Genomic DNA, 15,003 nt, shown 5'->3' with positions numbered 1-15,003 from the left:
CTTTTGTTCTTTCTCCTCCCTCCCTTTCTTTCTTTTCTTTCTTTCTTTCTCTTTCTTTTCTTCTTTCTTCCTTCCTTCCTTCTCTCTTTCCTCCTCCCTCCCTTTCTTTCTTTTCTTTCTTTCTTTCTCTTTCTTTTCTTCTTTCTTCCTTCCTTCCTTCTCTCTTTCTTTCTCCTTTCTTTCCTTCTTTCTCTTCTTTCTTCTTTCTTTCTCCTTTCATTCCTTCTTTCTTCTTTATTTCTTTCCATCTCTTTCTCCTTTCCTTCCTTATATCTTCTTTCTTTGTTCTTTCTTTCTCTCTTTTCTTTCTTTTTCTTTCTCTCTTTCTCTTTCTTTGTTCTTTCTTTCTCTCTTTCTCTTTCTTTTTTATTTCTTTCTTCTCTCTTTCTTTTGTTCTTTCTCTTCCCTCACTCTCTTTCTTTCTTTCTTTCTTTCTTTCTTTCTTTCTTTCTCTTTCTCCTTTTGAGCTTGAGTGATTTTTACATTCTTTAAAGGCACGTGGATACAACCTTGACCTTTTTCTTTTGCTATGCAGTCTTCTTTAACAGCTGAGTGTAAAGAGCCATTTTCTTCAACACCTCTGATTTAATGTCCCCAACAACACACACATGTACACACACACACACACCCCTCCTGTCCCCAGCAACTTCATCCTACTCCAGGCCTACTGAATGAAAAACTCTGGAGTGGGTGTTCCTTTCTTTTTTTCTCTCTTTCTTTCTTTTTCTTTCTTCTTTTTTTCTTTCTTTCTCTTTTCTTTCTTTGTTTCTTTCTCCCTTTCTCTTTCTTTCTTTGTTTCTTTCTCTTTCTTTTTTGTTTCTTTCTCTTTCTCTTTCTTTTTTCTTTCTCCTTCCTTCCTTCTTTCCTTCCTTTCTCTCTCCCTCTCTCTCTCTCTCTTTCTCTCTCTCTCTCAGCCTTGAGCAATCCCCACTTCCCCAACTTCAGCAGCATCTAAGCTCTAATGGAGGGCTTGTTAAACACAGATAGGGGCCCCCACTCCCAGAGCCTCTGATTCAGCAGATCTGGGGTGGGAGCTGGACAAGAATCTGCCTGTTTTTTGAGACAGAGTCTTGCTCTGATGCCCAGGCTGGAGTGCAGTAGCATGATTTCAGCTCACTGTAACCTCTGTCTCCCAGGTTTAAGCGATTCTCCTGCCTCAGCCTTCCAGGTAGCTGGGATTACAGGCATGTGCCACCATACCTGGCTAATTTTTGTATTTTTAGTAGAGATGTCAACGAGGCTGGTCTCAAACTCCTGACCTCAGGTGATCTGCCCACCCCAGCCTCCCAAAGTGCTGGGATTACAGGCATGAGAGCCACCAAACCCAGTCAAGAATCTGCATTTTCAAAAACCTCTCAGTGGCCAAGCATGGTGGCTCATGCCTATAATCCCAACACTTTGGGAGGCAGGAGGGTGGCTTGAGCCCAGGGGAGTTTGAGATTATACTGGGCAACATAGCAAGACCCCATCTCTACAAAAATGAAAATTAAAAAAAATTAGTCAGGCACAGTGGTGCACACTTGTAGTTCCAGCTACTCAGGAGGCTGAAGTGGGAGGACAGCTTGAGCCCAGGAGGTTAAGGCTGCAGTGAGCTACAATAGTACCACCACCCTCCAGCCTGGGAGACAGAGCGACACACTGTCTCAAAAAAAAAAAAAAAAAAAAAAGCTGTTAAGCTCTCAGCAATGGGGATGCTGCTTGTCCAACAACCCTACTGTAGAACCACTATGTGTATGTCTGAAATAATGCAAGAAGTCGCTTACAGTGATTTGACTAGCAAAACCCAAAACACCGTCCAGGAAAGGTAAGTTGCACCCAGCTGATCACAGAGATGTAGGGAAGCATCTGAACTTCCGCTGTGTTTCTATCAGCTGCAGAAATGGATACAGTAATCACTGGATGATGCCTTTTATGAAACTTACTCTGAAATGTCCCATATTTCCTGGCTCTGAAAGTCATTCTAGCTCTATTCTATCAGAAAGCTTAACATCACATCCATCATGGTTCTTTTTATAGAAGTTTTCTCATTTCATACCTTTCACAGAAGGTGTTTTATATTATGCAGTCTCCTTGGTAACAGTCCCATAAGTGCCTGTCAACTTGATTTGACCAGTCTCATCCTATAGGACTCACTGCTGGCCTGTTGATGAAGAGTTGCAACCTATCTCACTGTGTCATTTCTCTCTTCTCTCTTCTCCCAACCCCTCTTCCCTCCTCCCACACCTGCTCCTCCCACCACCAGTGCATTCCCAGAAGCAGAACAGACAGACCTGCGTCCGGAAGAGCCTCATATGCGCCTTTGCTATGGCCTTCATCATCAGTGTCATGCTGATTGCAGCCAACCAGATACTCCGGAGCGGCATGGAGTAGCAGCCTCCCGCCAGCCACACTGTGTTGCAGCTCACCGCGCATGTGCATGCCCTGCGGGCAGACTCTTCCTCCACACAGCAGACACAGACCTATGGACTATGGATGGATGCGGACGATGGAACCGTTCAGTAAAGAACCCAAGGTTGAGTGCAACTGGGGTTGCACTTCAGCTTCATCTCCTTGGCAGGGACACTAAAGGGCTGTCTTCAGTGCTTTAATGGTTTTGTTTTCTAATGCAATAAATAGCCAGGATTTCCGAATTACTGCTTCAACCATCAGTCATAACTCTAGAGAAAAACTTCATCTTCATCTCGGAATTCCAGCGGCCATCCAGGTATAATGGTGAGAGAGCAAGAGAGAGGCATGAACACACAGTCACCTCCACTCCCCATTCTTTCAACCCAAGGGTCAACAGGACACTCTCTGCTGAGGTCAACCCTCAGTTCCAAGAGGCTGACTTCTGGGTTGCCACAGAAGAGAGGGCTTTCCATCCCACCCTGGCTTCCTTCCTCCACCCAGTGGAGACCCCCCAAGGCATGAGGGGAAAGCCATTAAGTGGGGTGCAGCCCCTGGCGGTCTTTAGCTGCACCCCTCACCGCTTCCGTTCTTACTGCCTTTTCTAGAGGACTGCCATTGGTAGAGCTGGGGTGCTCTCAGTTTCCGTTGGCACTTGGCTTTCTGTTCCTAGAGCCCATCCCGCACCAGCATTTTGGAATCTGCAGAGAGCCTTTCTCCCAGCTTTGCCGCCTGTGCTGCCATTAGAGAAAAAAAAAAAAAAAGAAGCGTAATCGTGGGCATCTCTAGCACATAGACAGATATATATATTTGGCTTCTTCGTGTGTGACGTCATTCTTCCCTAATCGCTTACACCTAATATAAGCTTGTCCTCCCTCCCACACTCATCCCTGCTTCTTTGGGGCAGGGGTGAGGCAGGTTGAGGGGGAGGGGACTGAGACTGGCGGTGAGGTTTTGACACCCACACCCAGCCATCTGGAGTCATGGAGACCCACCATGTCTCTATGCCAGATGACCTTTGTAAGTTAAGGTCCTTGTGCATCTTACCTTTCCCTTACCTTGGAGTTTGCTTTGTTAGTTAGTCTTCCCCAGCTAAAAAGAGAAATGCAATCCAAAATGGAAAGATGGAGAGATCAAACGACTGTATTTTACATAAGATTTTCTGGCCTTCACATTCTGCAACTGACTTATTTTCAAGAGGTGGGGGGAAAAGATGTTTACGAGTTTAGCCAACAGAACAGGTAATTTACTTCTGCCAGCAGAATACTTTCGTTGGGGAAGGTAACTGAACCAAGGATCTGTTTTCAACTCCATTCCAAGTCTGTAATTTCCTGACTTTTCCTAGCTGTCAGCCACTACTATGAATTCAAGCTTGTGTAGTCAGATTAGCCAGTAATCTCTAGATGAAATACTTCCCTTTGTACTTTTCCAAGCTCAGGTCTTTATTTTGTAATGGAATTACCTTGCTCCTACTTCTTTTGATTACATCCTAAAACTACATGCTTCCCCCCTTTCTTCCAGTATTGAGCCACCAGAAGCTTTCTTGTCTCAGTGCAGTGGGTAGGGTTTTTGGTGCATTGTGTTCCTGATCTCCCTCCCTGTCTTCCCACTCAGCTTTCTCCCTACTGCCTTCTCAGACTTGGAGGACCCAAGGTCTCCGATGAGAGTTTTCTCATTCACCTCTGCAAGTGCTCCTGGCAACAGCCTGGGGGCAGCTGTAGAAACTTTCCCTTTGTGGGAGAGTGTGAATACTCCTGATGAGCACAAGTAAAACTAGGGTTTTAGCCATAGTATGGAGGAGGGAGGAGATGAAAGTTCCCAAGAGCCTGGGGGATTGCAGGTCCCTCTGCAAAACTTCCTGGAGTTCAGCCCAGCAAGGCCAGACCAAGGAGGCAGCAACCTGCCTTTCCCCCTTACCTGCCCTGCTGCCTGCACACTGCATGCCTGCCCCTTCTGTCGGTCCTGTTGGCTGACTCACCACTGTCCTCTTAGGATTGGAATTCTGAACTAGAACAGGTCCAAATGCAGAATACTAACACATCGAACAACCTCATCCTTAATATCTGCCCTGGGCAGTTTGCCCTTTCCCAGCTGGATTTGGATGGGAGGGCAGAGCAGATCTTGAAGGGATATACTTTCCTATCTTTCCCTGACCCCTGAACCACCAAACCACATCCTCCTGGGGATAGGGGTGCAGGACCCTAAGTAGACTGGGTAGAAACCCCAGGGATGAGTCTTCAAAGCCCCCTCCCCCATGAGAGGGGCCTGAAATGCCGCAGCTGAGTCTGGTCTTCAGGGCAGAAAATGAGTACTTCGAAGGCGGCTTTTCTGCAAGTTCTTCTGCCTCCTGCTGGAGAACAGAGACCCTTCAGGAGGTGGGGGTTAGATTTCATCAGCAGAGAGATTAGCCACTGTGCAGGGGTAGGGAGGAAAAGGAGTTCTGGAGAGGCGCCATCATCCTGTTTTCTACAAAGGCTGCAGGATTCCTTCCCTAACAGTGACCCTTCTTCTCACTCCCAGTGACCTGGAAGCAAGCCCACCCTCCCCGGGGGAAAATCTAGGAGAATGCATTCCTCTGCGGACTGCTAGAGAGAGACGGCAAGAAGGAAGATGCGGAATTCTTTCTGACAGCTTAGGAGTTAACTTCCCACCGTGGTAACCCCCCACGTGGCACCCAGGGACTGAAGGACACAGTGGGTGGAGACAGCCCTGAGCTAGCGGCATTCCTTAGACTTCAGGAGCTCAGAATTTGTCCCGGTGACTTGCACCCTGATTGCTTTTCTTGGACAGTTTTGTCTTGGGTATAAGGAAGGCTTCTTTGTCAGGCAGCCAACTCCCAGCCCCGTTCACACAAATTTTGTGCCAGGGCCCCATGCCAGTCAGTGTCCCCATCATGGTGACTATGAAGCTAATGGCCGAAGGTTCCAGAAGGTCCTGGTCTCCCATGCCCAAGGGATGCCATGTAGCCCCAGCAGGAGGTGACTTCTGCAGGAATTAAGAGGGAAGCGCCCACCCCTCGCTCTGTCCTCCAGCTAACAGACTTAGGAACCAGCGACCTTGGCTGCCCAACTGTGGGGAGACTGAGTGACAAACACGGGTTGGCCCATTCTCGCTGCAAGAGCAGATACCCCCACCCCCGCCCAGAAAATACAAGTGATGATCAAGAAGGCAGTTTCCTTGGGAGAGAAGAGGAAACGGACCCTGACTCCCTTGATCGCCAAAGAAGCTGTGGCCCACCGTTCCAGATACCAACAAAGCCCCCAAACAGAATGTAGCATCGGAACTATTAGCAGTGGCTTCCAGAATGTGCATGGGTCCCACGTGACTGATCTGACCAAAAAAAAAAGAGGGATATTACCATGGCAACCCTTGCATTCCACCCTGAATTTGCCAAGGCACACAAAAATAGGGAACATTTTCTTAAAGAACACTCCCAATTCAGCCTGAGTGCAACCTGACTCTCTGCATCTGTATCCTGCTGGGAGAGGCAATTACCCTTAAAGAATCTGGGTGGTTTCTCTGCCTTTTTGTCTTGCATTTGAACTTGTCCTTCTATTTACTCAAGAGAACAGGAGCTACCTATAAGCCCTGGTATCTCCCCATCCCTACTCCCAGCCCCTTCTCCCAGGGTCCAGAGCCAGGACCCCTTAATCTAGGTAAACAGGCAGAAATATCATCTTGGAAGGCAAACAAGATTTTAAGCCTCCAGTCTTTAAAAGTAACGGTTTGCCTGTTGAGACACACTCTCGCAAGCCAGACGTGTGAACTTTGGTGAACTGAGGTTTACATGTGGTCTTAGGCAAACCCAGTGGTTTCAGAAACGTCTGGGTGTTTTATTTGCAGAGAACAAGATATGTCTTATGAGTCTCCTTTCTCGATACCTGCCCTGTCTCAAATTTCACTTGACAAATGGTCTATGATCTTGCAGTTATCCAAAAAAGCCTATGAGAAATGAACAGCTGCTTTTGACAGTAATGCCCCTCCCAACTTCCCATTCATAGAATCATAAAGCGGTAAGTTTCAGAACTGAGAGAGAAAAATTTACCTTTTATTCCAAATGCCTCCTACAAGGCTTAAGTCCAGACTCAGGTCATAAATCAAAGACAGTTTTGCACATTGCTCTTCACCTAAATCTAGCAGTTTCCCTGAGGCCCTGTGAGGGCATGGACAGAAAATGAAGGGTGCAACCCCCAGGACAGCTCCCTGGTTTGGGCTGACCTGGCCATGTGTGGTCGCATGTCCTGGGATCCATGTTTACTGTGTCCTTGCGCGTCTTCCTTGCAGAAGCCGCTAAGCTCTGCTCCTCCTAACTGCAGGTCTCAAACCCTGTTGGGTCATTTTGCCACACTGTTTCTCCAAATGCCCTAGTCATTACATTTTTCACCGTTTCACCAAGATACAGGGAGGGTCTGGAATTCCTCTGCTAGGAAGGGCCCCTTTTCCTATATCACCATGATGATACAGATGAACTGAGATTAAACTTTTAGACGTCAGCACATCGCACATCCTGGTTGTATAACCAAGAGGTCTGCAGAGCTGCGACCTGAAGAACATCTGTCTTAAAAGACCTCAAATCAGAACATTCTCATTGGCCTCTTCAGTGATCCCCATGGAGCTAAGAGTCTGTAACCGAAAGGCCTTACCATAGCCATCTTCCCTCCACACCTGATTGCTCAACTGCCCTAGAAGGGGAGAATCTGTCTGAAATAGAAAAGAAGCATTAAGGACCAGGTGCGGTGGTTCACACCTATAATCCCAGCACTTTGGGAGGCCTAGGCAGGTGGATCACTTGAGATCAGGAGTTCAAGACCAGCCTGACCAACATGGTGAAACCCCATCTCTACTAAAAAAAAAAAAATACAAAAATTAGCTGAGCATAGTGTCAGGCACCTGTAATCCCAGCTACTCTGGAGGGCTGAGGCAGGAGAATCACTTGAACCCTGGAGGCACAGGCTGCAGTGAGCCGAGATCGCGCCACTGCACTCCAACCTCGGCAACAGAGCAAAACTTCATCTCAAAAAATAATTTTAAAAAAAGAAGCAATATTCACCAGCTAAGACTTTTCCATTTAAATTATTTAAAGTGATGGCAACATAGAGGAGAATGAGGGCTGCCTCTTACTGACCCTGTCTCCACGATAATTTGAGTGTCACAACTGTTCAGCTTCACTTCACACTTGCTTTGACTAAGTCACTCAGGGGACTGTCCTCAATTTTTTGGCCCTTTTTGGCCCTGGCATAAATAGGTGTATGTTAGTACATTTTGCATTGTTATAAAAGATAATTTATAACACTGGGTAATTTATAAAGAAAAGAGGTTTATTTGGCGCACAGTTCTGCAGGCTGTATGAGCAAGGTATCAACATCTACTTGGCTTCTGGTGAAGCCTCAGAAAGCTTTGACTAATGGTGGAAGGTGAAGGGATAGCAGGCACGTCACATGGCAAGAACAGGAGCAAGAAAGAGGAGAGGAGGTGCCAGTCTCCTTAACAACCAGCAATTGCATGAACTAATAAGGTGAGAATTCACTCATTACTACGAGGAGGGTACTCAGTCATTCATGAGGAATCTGTCCCTATGTCCCAAATACCTCCTAGCAGGCCCCACCTCCAGCATTGGAGATCAACATGAAATTTGGAGGGAACAAATATCCAAAGTGTATGATTGGTTTGGAGGAATGAGATCAATTACGCCAACAAGCCAAGCATTTCTCTTAGTATCTATGGTCACTGGTAATGCATATGGTCACTTTGACAGCTATGGTTTCTCCTTCATATTCATTTGGGACTCTTTATAGTGTCTCGAGAGACATGGTGATATTGTTCACAATGTCTCCAAGGCAAAATTAATTTTATTCCGTTGACCGGAAATATATCACAAGGAATGAGATTTTTCCAGCCCCACCCACAAGACAGTCCTCTGAAAGTGGAAAAGCTCGCCCAGTCATCTGCCCTTACCCTGACCTTGGGGTAGTTCATCAGTTGAGCACACCCCCCATGCCGGGCATAGACTCACCCATCTCTTTTCCTCAGGTGTGTTGGGTTGGCTTTCAAACTAGTGCTTCTCACACTGTGAAGTTATTGTCCAAGTGGAAAGGATACAGAGGCTGGAATTTTCCGGTGGGATAGAAGAGCAGGCTAATTAGGAAGAAATATTCCAGGGAATGCAAGGTGCAACTGTGATATTGCTCCATCCCTGGACCTGAGAGAGACAAAGAAAGTTCTTAAAGGGCTGCAGATGCTGTCCTCTAAAGTTCTTCTCCAGATTGCTGGCCTACTTTGGAAACATGCAGAGCATTGAGTGTCAAGGGGTTGCCCATCAGTCTGATCCACATGACAGGCTCTATGGATTTCAAGAGCAGGCTGGTAGCTCGCCATTCCTAGGAGGATGCTGACATCTGTCAAGCCCAGAATGCCTCTCCCAGTGTGCTCAGACCTGTTAAACTGAGGCCAGGAGAGCAGAGGAAAGAACTCAAAATGTGGTTAGTACTACCAGCTGGAGAAAGCCCAGGAGTTAGGACTCTTCCACCCACTATCTAGGTTATGTTGAGTGGCATTCCTCCCTGACTTCAGGTTTCTCTAAAGCCAGAGGAGAAGTCAACCAGACAAGCCCTCCCATCTGTTTTGTCTGAAACAAGATGGAGTGAATACTCCCTACTGAGAGGGTCTGGATTTCCCCCATGAATTGCACTAGGAACTGGCAGCTCCTTTTTGAACACAAGTCCCAAGAGGCAGTTGTGATAAAGTCTCTCTTTTGGTGTCCGCTGTCTGTAAATGAAACAATGCAAATTGGTGTATGTCAAGTGTGTCATATCTTGCAGGCAAGAGGTTTTGTTTATTCCCTAAGGACTTGCTGACTCGAGGGAGCATCAAAGATGAGCTTTCTGTCTTTGTCTTGGCAAGTGTGAAAATAAAGGGAGTCAGTCACCTCCCCAAAGGTCATGTGAATCAGAATTCAGGAGGAAGTTGGAGGAAACAAGGGCAGATTCCAAGAAGAGATGCGTATTTCTCCATCTGAGAAAGCCTTACTGAAAGCTACTGAATAAAGAGCACAATTTCCAGTTATTTCTTTCTTTCCGTGTTTTTTATTTTTTTTTCTGGCCACTATAACAGCACTTCCAGCATATGTTGATAGTGGCTTGTAATTATTCCTAATACCACAGAAAGAAGGTGGTCGTGATCTCTGGTGATTGTGAGGAATTAGATTAAGAGTCCCGGGGGACAGGCCACCTGCGATAGCTCTTTAAATGGCTAATGAGGGATGCTGAGTGCTGAGTGGTGCCTGCTTTTGATGTGGCCCACCCATGAGCAGGGAGAGAGGGCAGGAAGAGAGGGCAGGAAGGGAGCAGCTGCAGGATCCACAAGTCTCTAACCCTTCTGCCCCAGGCAACATCAAACCCTAGATTCTCATTCTTTTTCCCTCTTCCTAAAGTAGACTGACATCCCAGTAATTGTTTTTCTAACAAACCTTGTTGTTCTCCCTGGGAAAGACCTAGATTGGCCAAGAAAGGACCCTCTCAGCTCCTGGTGGAGAGCTGCACAAGCCAGTGCCTCTCAACTCTCTCCAAGGAAAATTAAAGCATATTTTCTCTTTCTTAGCTCAAAATCAGCTTTCAGGGGTCCTCGAGTGGCTTCTTAGTGGGGTCTGATTTTCTTCCCCAGTTCTGAATCCAGGAAGAAGCTATTTCTCCAAGGACTAACCAAAAACAATGACTTTGGAGGAAAATTCGACTCAGAAAGTCTCTCCAGGCATTGGGTTGGTGAACTGTCATCTGTTGGGTGGGGAGGAGGGTTGCTGTGATTGTAGTGGTCATTAGACTTGGGGCGTGAGCTGTCTCTCAAAGCGCAGTAGTAAATAACTGTATTTTGTATATTGCCCCCAATATGTTGGGTGTAAATAGAAGCACAGCTGGGGATTGATCACGGCCAGGACGATTGGAGCTTGGCAGCTCTCATATACAGAATAAGCCACTAAGATGGAGCTCATCAATCACCATCTTCCCATTTACCTCATTAGCATCCCATTTTCTCTCATTCAGTATTAGTTGATGATTTCTGCTATTAAGTGATGAGAAAGTCAGCAGACTAGTCAAAAAAGAATCTTTATATAAAATGTACATATTAATATAAATTAACTTAGCATGCAACTTGCCAATCAAATGAAGTATATATTATTAATATGTTATCTTAGTGTATAAAGGAAAACTGCCATATTTACCAGATGTTTTCTTTAACCAAACTTGTCTGTAAATATATAATCTGTATAAAAAGAGTCTAATTTACCATTATTTATGCAATAGAAAAAATAAAAGTTTTTTTTTTCTTTTGACGAGAGATTCCATTCATTATGTGTGGTTTGATTTGCAAATGGGTCAGGAGACTCATTCCTGGGACCCCAAGGGGCAACCAGTCTGTTCAATGACAGCCTGGCATCACCAAGAAGCCACAGGTGAGAAAGCTGCCATGGGATCTTGCTGTCTGCTGGGATGCTAAAGAGAGATACCTGGCATTAGGGCAAGTAAGTGGACTGTCGAATATATGGTGAGAATTATGAAGCATCTTCTGGCTAGGAAGCAGATATTATAATTTTAAAAATTTTGCAGACACCCAAGCTAATGGTGTCATCCTTTTGGGATTCCGTTTGCCAAATTCTTCTTAACATCACTTTAAGGCATTGTATAGCTTTTACTTTAGCTTTTGGAAGTTTTAATATTATTTGAGCTTCTTAGAAATAGAAAAAGACACCTATTTCCTTAAATAAGGAAACGCAGGGTATGAAAAAGTTAAGTGACTTGATTAAGGGCACTAACTGAGATCATGCCCAAAATTTCTTTTCTTTTTTTTCTTTTAATTTTTCTTTCTTTTTCTTTTCTTTTCTTTTTTTGGAGACAGGGTCACCCAGGCTGGAGTACAGTGGAATAATCATAGCTCGCTGCAGCCTCAAACACCTGGGTTCAAGAGATCCTCCCACCTCGGCTTCTTGAGTAGCTGAAACTACAGGTGGGCACCATTATGAATGGCTAATTTTAAAAAATTTTTTTAGAGATGGGGTCTCAGTATGTTGCCCAGGCTGGTCTTGAACTCCTGGGCTCAAGTGATCCTCCTGCCTTGGCCTTCTGAATAGCTGGGACTGCAGGCTCGTCCCATAGCACTCAGCTTATATTTATTTTTAATTTTTGGCAGAGACAGGGTCTCACTCTATTGCCCAGACTGGTGTCAAACTCCTGGGCTCCAGTGATCTTCCCACCTCAGTCTCCCGGCTAGCTGGGACTACAGATTCACTGCCCAAATTTGGACCAGAACTCGGCCTCCTGTTTCCAAGAACCATGAAGCATCTCATACTTTTTTCTCTTCTCAAAAATGTTATCTCACATTTTTCCAGATGTCTTGTTTTTAGCCAAAAAAACTGAGTTTCCAGTTGGGTTTTGGATCTTCCAGGATCCTCTCGGGCACCCTGTTTTAAATATTCCATTTTATATACCTTCTCAGGGGTAGCTTATGAGGTGAATTCACTAAGCATCTGTTATTGTTTTAAAAATCCTAAAAATAGAATGTTTCAGGCATAAAGCACACTTTTCTTTATGCTTTTCACCCCATTAAAGAGGCCTCTGGAAAATTCCAGCGAGATGATGACTTAGAGGTTATCCTCTCTGATCTGTCGTTTTTCATTTTTGTTATTATAATCTAGCACCTGGTTATGAATATTCTTTTTTTCTGGGCAACTCACCCCAGGAGTTTCCTGTATAAAAACTGCTCACCAGAGCACTGACCACAGAACTCGGTGTCTCCGAGTCCTGACACACTGAGCTGAGGACAATGAACCCCAAAGACTCATTGTCCAATGTGGGCCCAAACTGGATAATGTCCAAAGTAAAACAAAATTTTCCCTTAAGATGTGAACCTACCTTTCAATCCCATTGAAATTTTTCTTTTTTGTTTTTTGAGACGCAGTTTCAGTCATGTTGCCCAGGCTCGAATACAATGGCGCAATCTCGGCTCACTGCAACCTCCGCCTCCCAGGTTCAAGCAATTCTCCTCCCTCAGCCTCCCGAGCAGCTGGGATTACAGGCATGCACCACCATGCCTGGCTAATTTTGTATTTTTAGTAGAGACGGGGTTTCTCCATGTTGGTCAGGCTGGTCTCGAACTCCCGACCTCAGGTGATCCACCTGCCTTGGCCTCCCAAAGTGCTGGGATTACAGATGTGAGCCACCATGCCCAGCCAAAATTTTTTCATGATTTCATAGCAAAATGAACTTCAAAGGCTTTTCTTGCATACAAAGGTTTATGGTTCAGCCACATTCACAGTTAGAAATGCGTGGATTCACTGCTGAATCTGGAAGGTCTGCCTGTAGCAAGGGGCTTTGTTTTGAGTGACAAAGGATCAGTACCTTGACTGCTGCAGACCTGAGGCCAAGTTCTGTCTTGCACTTCCTGGTTTTATGACACAGGACACCTGGGTTTCTTTTCCTTTCTTTCTTTCTTTCTTTTTTTTTTTTAAGACAGAGTCTTGCTCTGTCACCCAGGCTGAAGTGCAAGTGGCGTGATCTCGGCTCACTGTAACCTCCGCCTCCTGGGTTCAAGTGATTCTTGTCCCTCAGCCTCTTCAGTAGCTGGGATTACAAGCGCATACCACCACTGCCTGGCTAATATTTTTGTGTTTTTCGTAGAGACGGGGTTTCACCATGTTGTCCAGGCTGGTCCTGAACTCCTGACCTCAGGTGATCCACCCACCTCAGCCTCCCAAAGTGCTGGGATTACAGACATGAGCCACCATACCTAGCCCAGGACACCTGGGTTTCATCACCATGCAGTGCCCTAAGCAGAGGAAACAGCTACGTTCCAGCCTCCCAAGTACACACCTGTAGCTCCTGGTGCTCTGCACCTGGGGCAATGCTCCAGCTCCCAAGCATAGGTCAGTGTGGGGCCAGAGGGCTCCTGTGGCTTCAGTGGTCTTTGGTAATCCGTCCTGCAGCTGTGCTCGGACCTGGCTGCCTGCACCAGGCAAGAACCCTGCTCTCATTTCTGAGTTTCCTAGGACCAAGAAGAAAGACGCAGGTACCAACCACCAGGAATCTCCAGAGCCGCATTAAGATGACATGCTGTCTCGGATTCTCTGGGGTTCATAGTCCCACTTTGGCTCTTGGGACTTCAGCCTCTCAATCTTTCCCCATCTTTCTTCTCTGCTCTCGGGGGTATCTCGAAGTTAGCTGGGCTTCAAAGACCTCTTCCAGGCAGTGGTTCTCAACCATGCTTACACATACAGTTGCCTGGGGAGTTTTTTAAAAAAAATATCACTGTTGGCCAGGCGCAGTGCCTCATGCCTGTAATCCCAGCACTCTGGGACACTGAGGCGGGAAGATCACTTGAGCCCAGGAGTTCAAGATCAGCCTGGGCAATACAGCAAGACCTCCTCCTTCCTCCAAAAATGTTTTTAAAATAGTAGGCCGGGCGCGGTGGCTCACGCCTGTAATCCCAGCACTTTGGGAGGCCAAGGCGGCAGATCACGAGGTCAAGAGATAGAGACTATCCTGGCCAATATGGTGAAACCCTGTCTCTCCTAAAAATAAAAAAATTAGCCGGTGTGGTGGCATGTGCCTGTAGTCCCAGCTACTCAGGAGGCTGAGGCAGGAGAATCGCTTGAACCCAGGAGGCGGAGGTTGTAGTGAGCTGAGATCACGCCATTGCACTCTAGTCTGGCAACAGAGCAAGACTCTGTCTCAAAAAAAAAAAAAAAAAGTACAAGCATGCACCTGTAGTCACAGCTACTCTGTAGGCTGAGGCAGGAGGATCTCTAAGCCCAGGAGTTCCAGGCTGTACTGAGCTATGATCGCAGCACTGCACTCCAGCCTGGGTAATGAAATGAGACTCTTTCAATAAAATAAAATGTAAAGTGAAATAAAATAAAATACTGAATTGTCTTGGCCTCACCCCCAGATAGTCCGTTGTTCTGGGTGACTTCATTTTTCTGGGATGCAGCCTGGACCTCACGGATTTTAGAAGCTCACCTGGAGATTCTAACTGCACAGAGTTAAGAACTAGGGCAGTGAGTTCCTCCTACTCTTTCTGATTCATGTGCTTTCCAGGGAAGCAGAACCTGGAACTTGTTAGAAATTAATCTTCTCAGGCCACATCACAGCCTATGCAATCAGAAACTCTGGAGATGCCCAAAGCCACAAGTCCCTGGTGATTCTGATGTTCCTCAAGTTTAAGGACCATTGTCTTAGTAACACTTTTTCAGAGTGATGGACATTGAGATCAATACATAATTGCAATTAGTATAAGAATCACCAAGTGCCTTATACATGTAAAGATGCCTAGAGCTCACCTCAAACCTACTGAATTTGAATGGAGAATGGCATGAACCTGGGAAGCGGAGTTTGCAGTGAGCCGAGATCGTGCCACTGCACTCCAGCCTGGGCAACAGAGTGAGACTCCATCTCAAAAAAAAAGAAAAAGAAAGGAGGCATAGCCTGGCATGGTGGCTCACACCTGTAATCCCAACACTTTAGGAGGCCAAGGTGGGACGATTGCTTGAGGTCAGGAGTTCGAGACCAGCCTGGTCAACATAGTGAGACCCTGTCTTCAAAAAGTAAAAAATAGGCATGGTGACTCATGCCT

The 15,003-nt window shown here is 46.0% G+C and overlaps 1 protein-coding gene across 3 annotated transcripts in view; it reads left to right on the top strand.

The window, feature by feature from the left end:
- Positions 1–10,711, top strand: part of CALN1 (calneuron 1) — a 683,678-nt gene extending 672,967 nt beyond the window's left edge. For all 3 annotated transcript variants that reach the window (XM_011932152.1, XM_011932139.1, XM_011932146.1), the window contains one exon: positions 2,243–10,711. In XM_011932152.1, the coding sequence (XP_011787542.1) occupies positions 2,243–2,370 (128 nt within the window). In that variant the 3' untranslated portion in view covers positions 2,371–10,711. The remainder of the gene's footprint in view (positions 1–2,242) is intronic.
- The last annotated feature ends 4,292 nt before the right edge of the window (positions 10,712–15,003 follow it).

The sequence above is a fragment of the Colobus angolensis genome, unplaced genomic scaffold (genome assembly GCF_000951035.1).
Source record: "Colobus angolensis palliatus isolate OR3802 unplaced genomic scaffold, Cang.pa_1.0 Scaffold122, whole genome shotgun sequence".
NCBI lineage: Eukaryota > Metazoa > Chordata > Mammalia > Primates > Cercopithecidae > Colobus > Colobus angolensis.
Note: the sequence above shows the minus strand (reverse complement) of the source record. Positions and strands in the feature narration are given on the sequence as shown.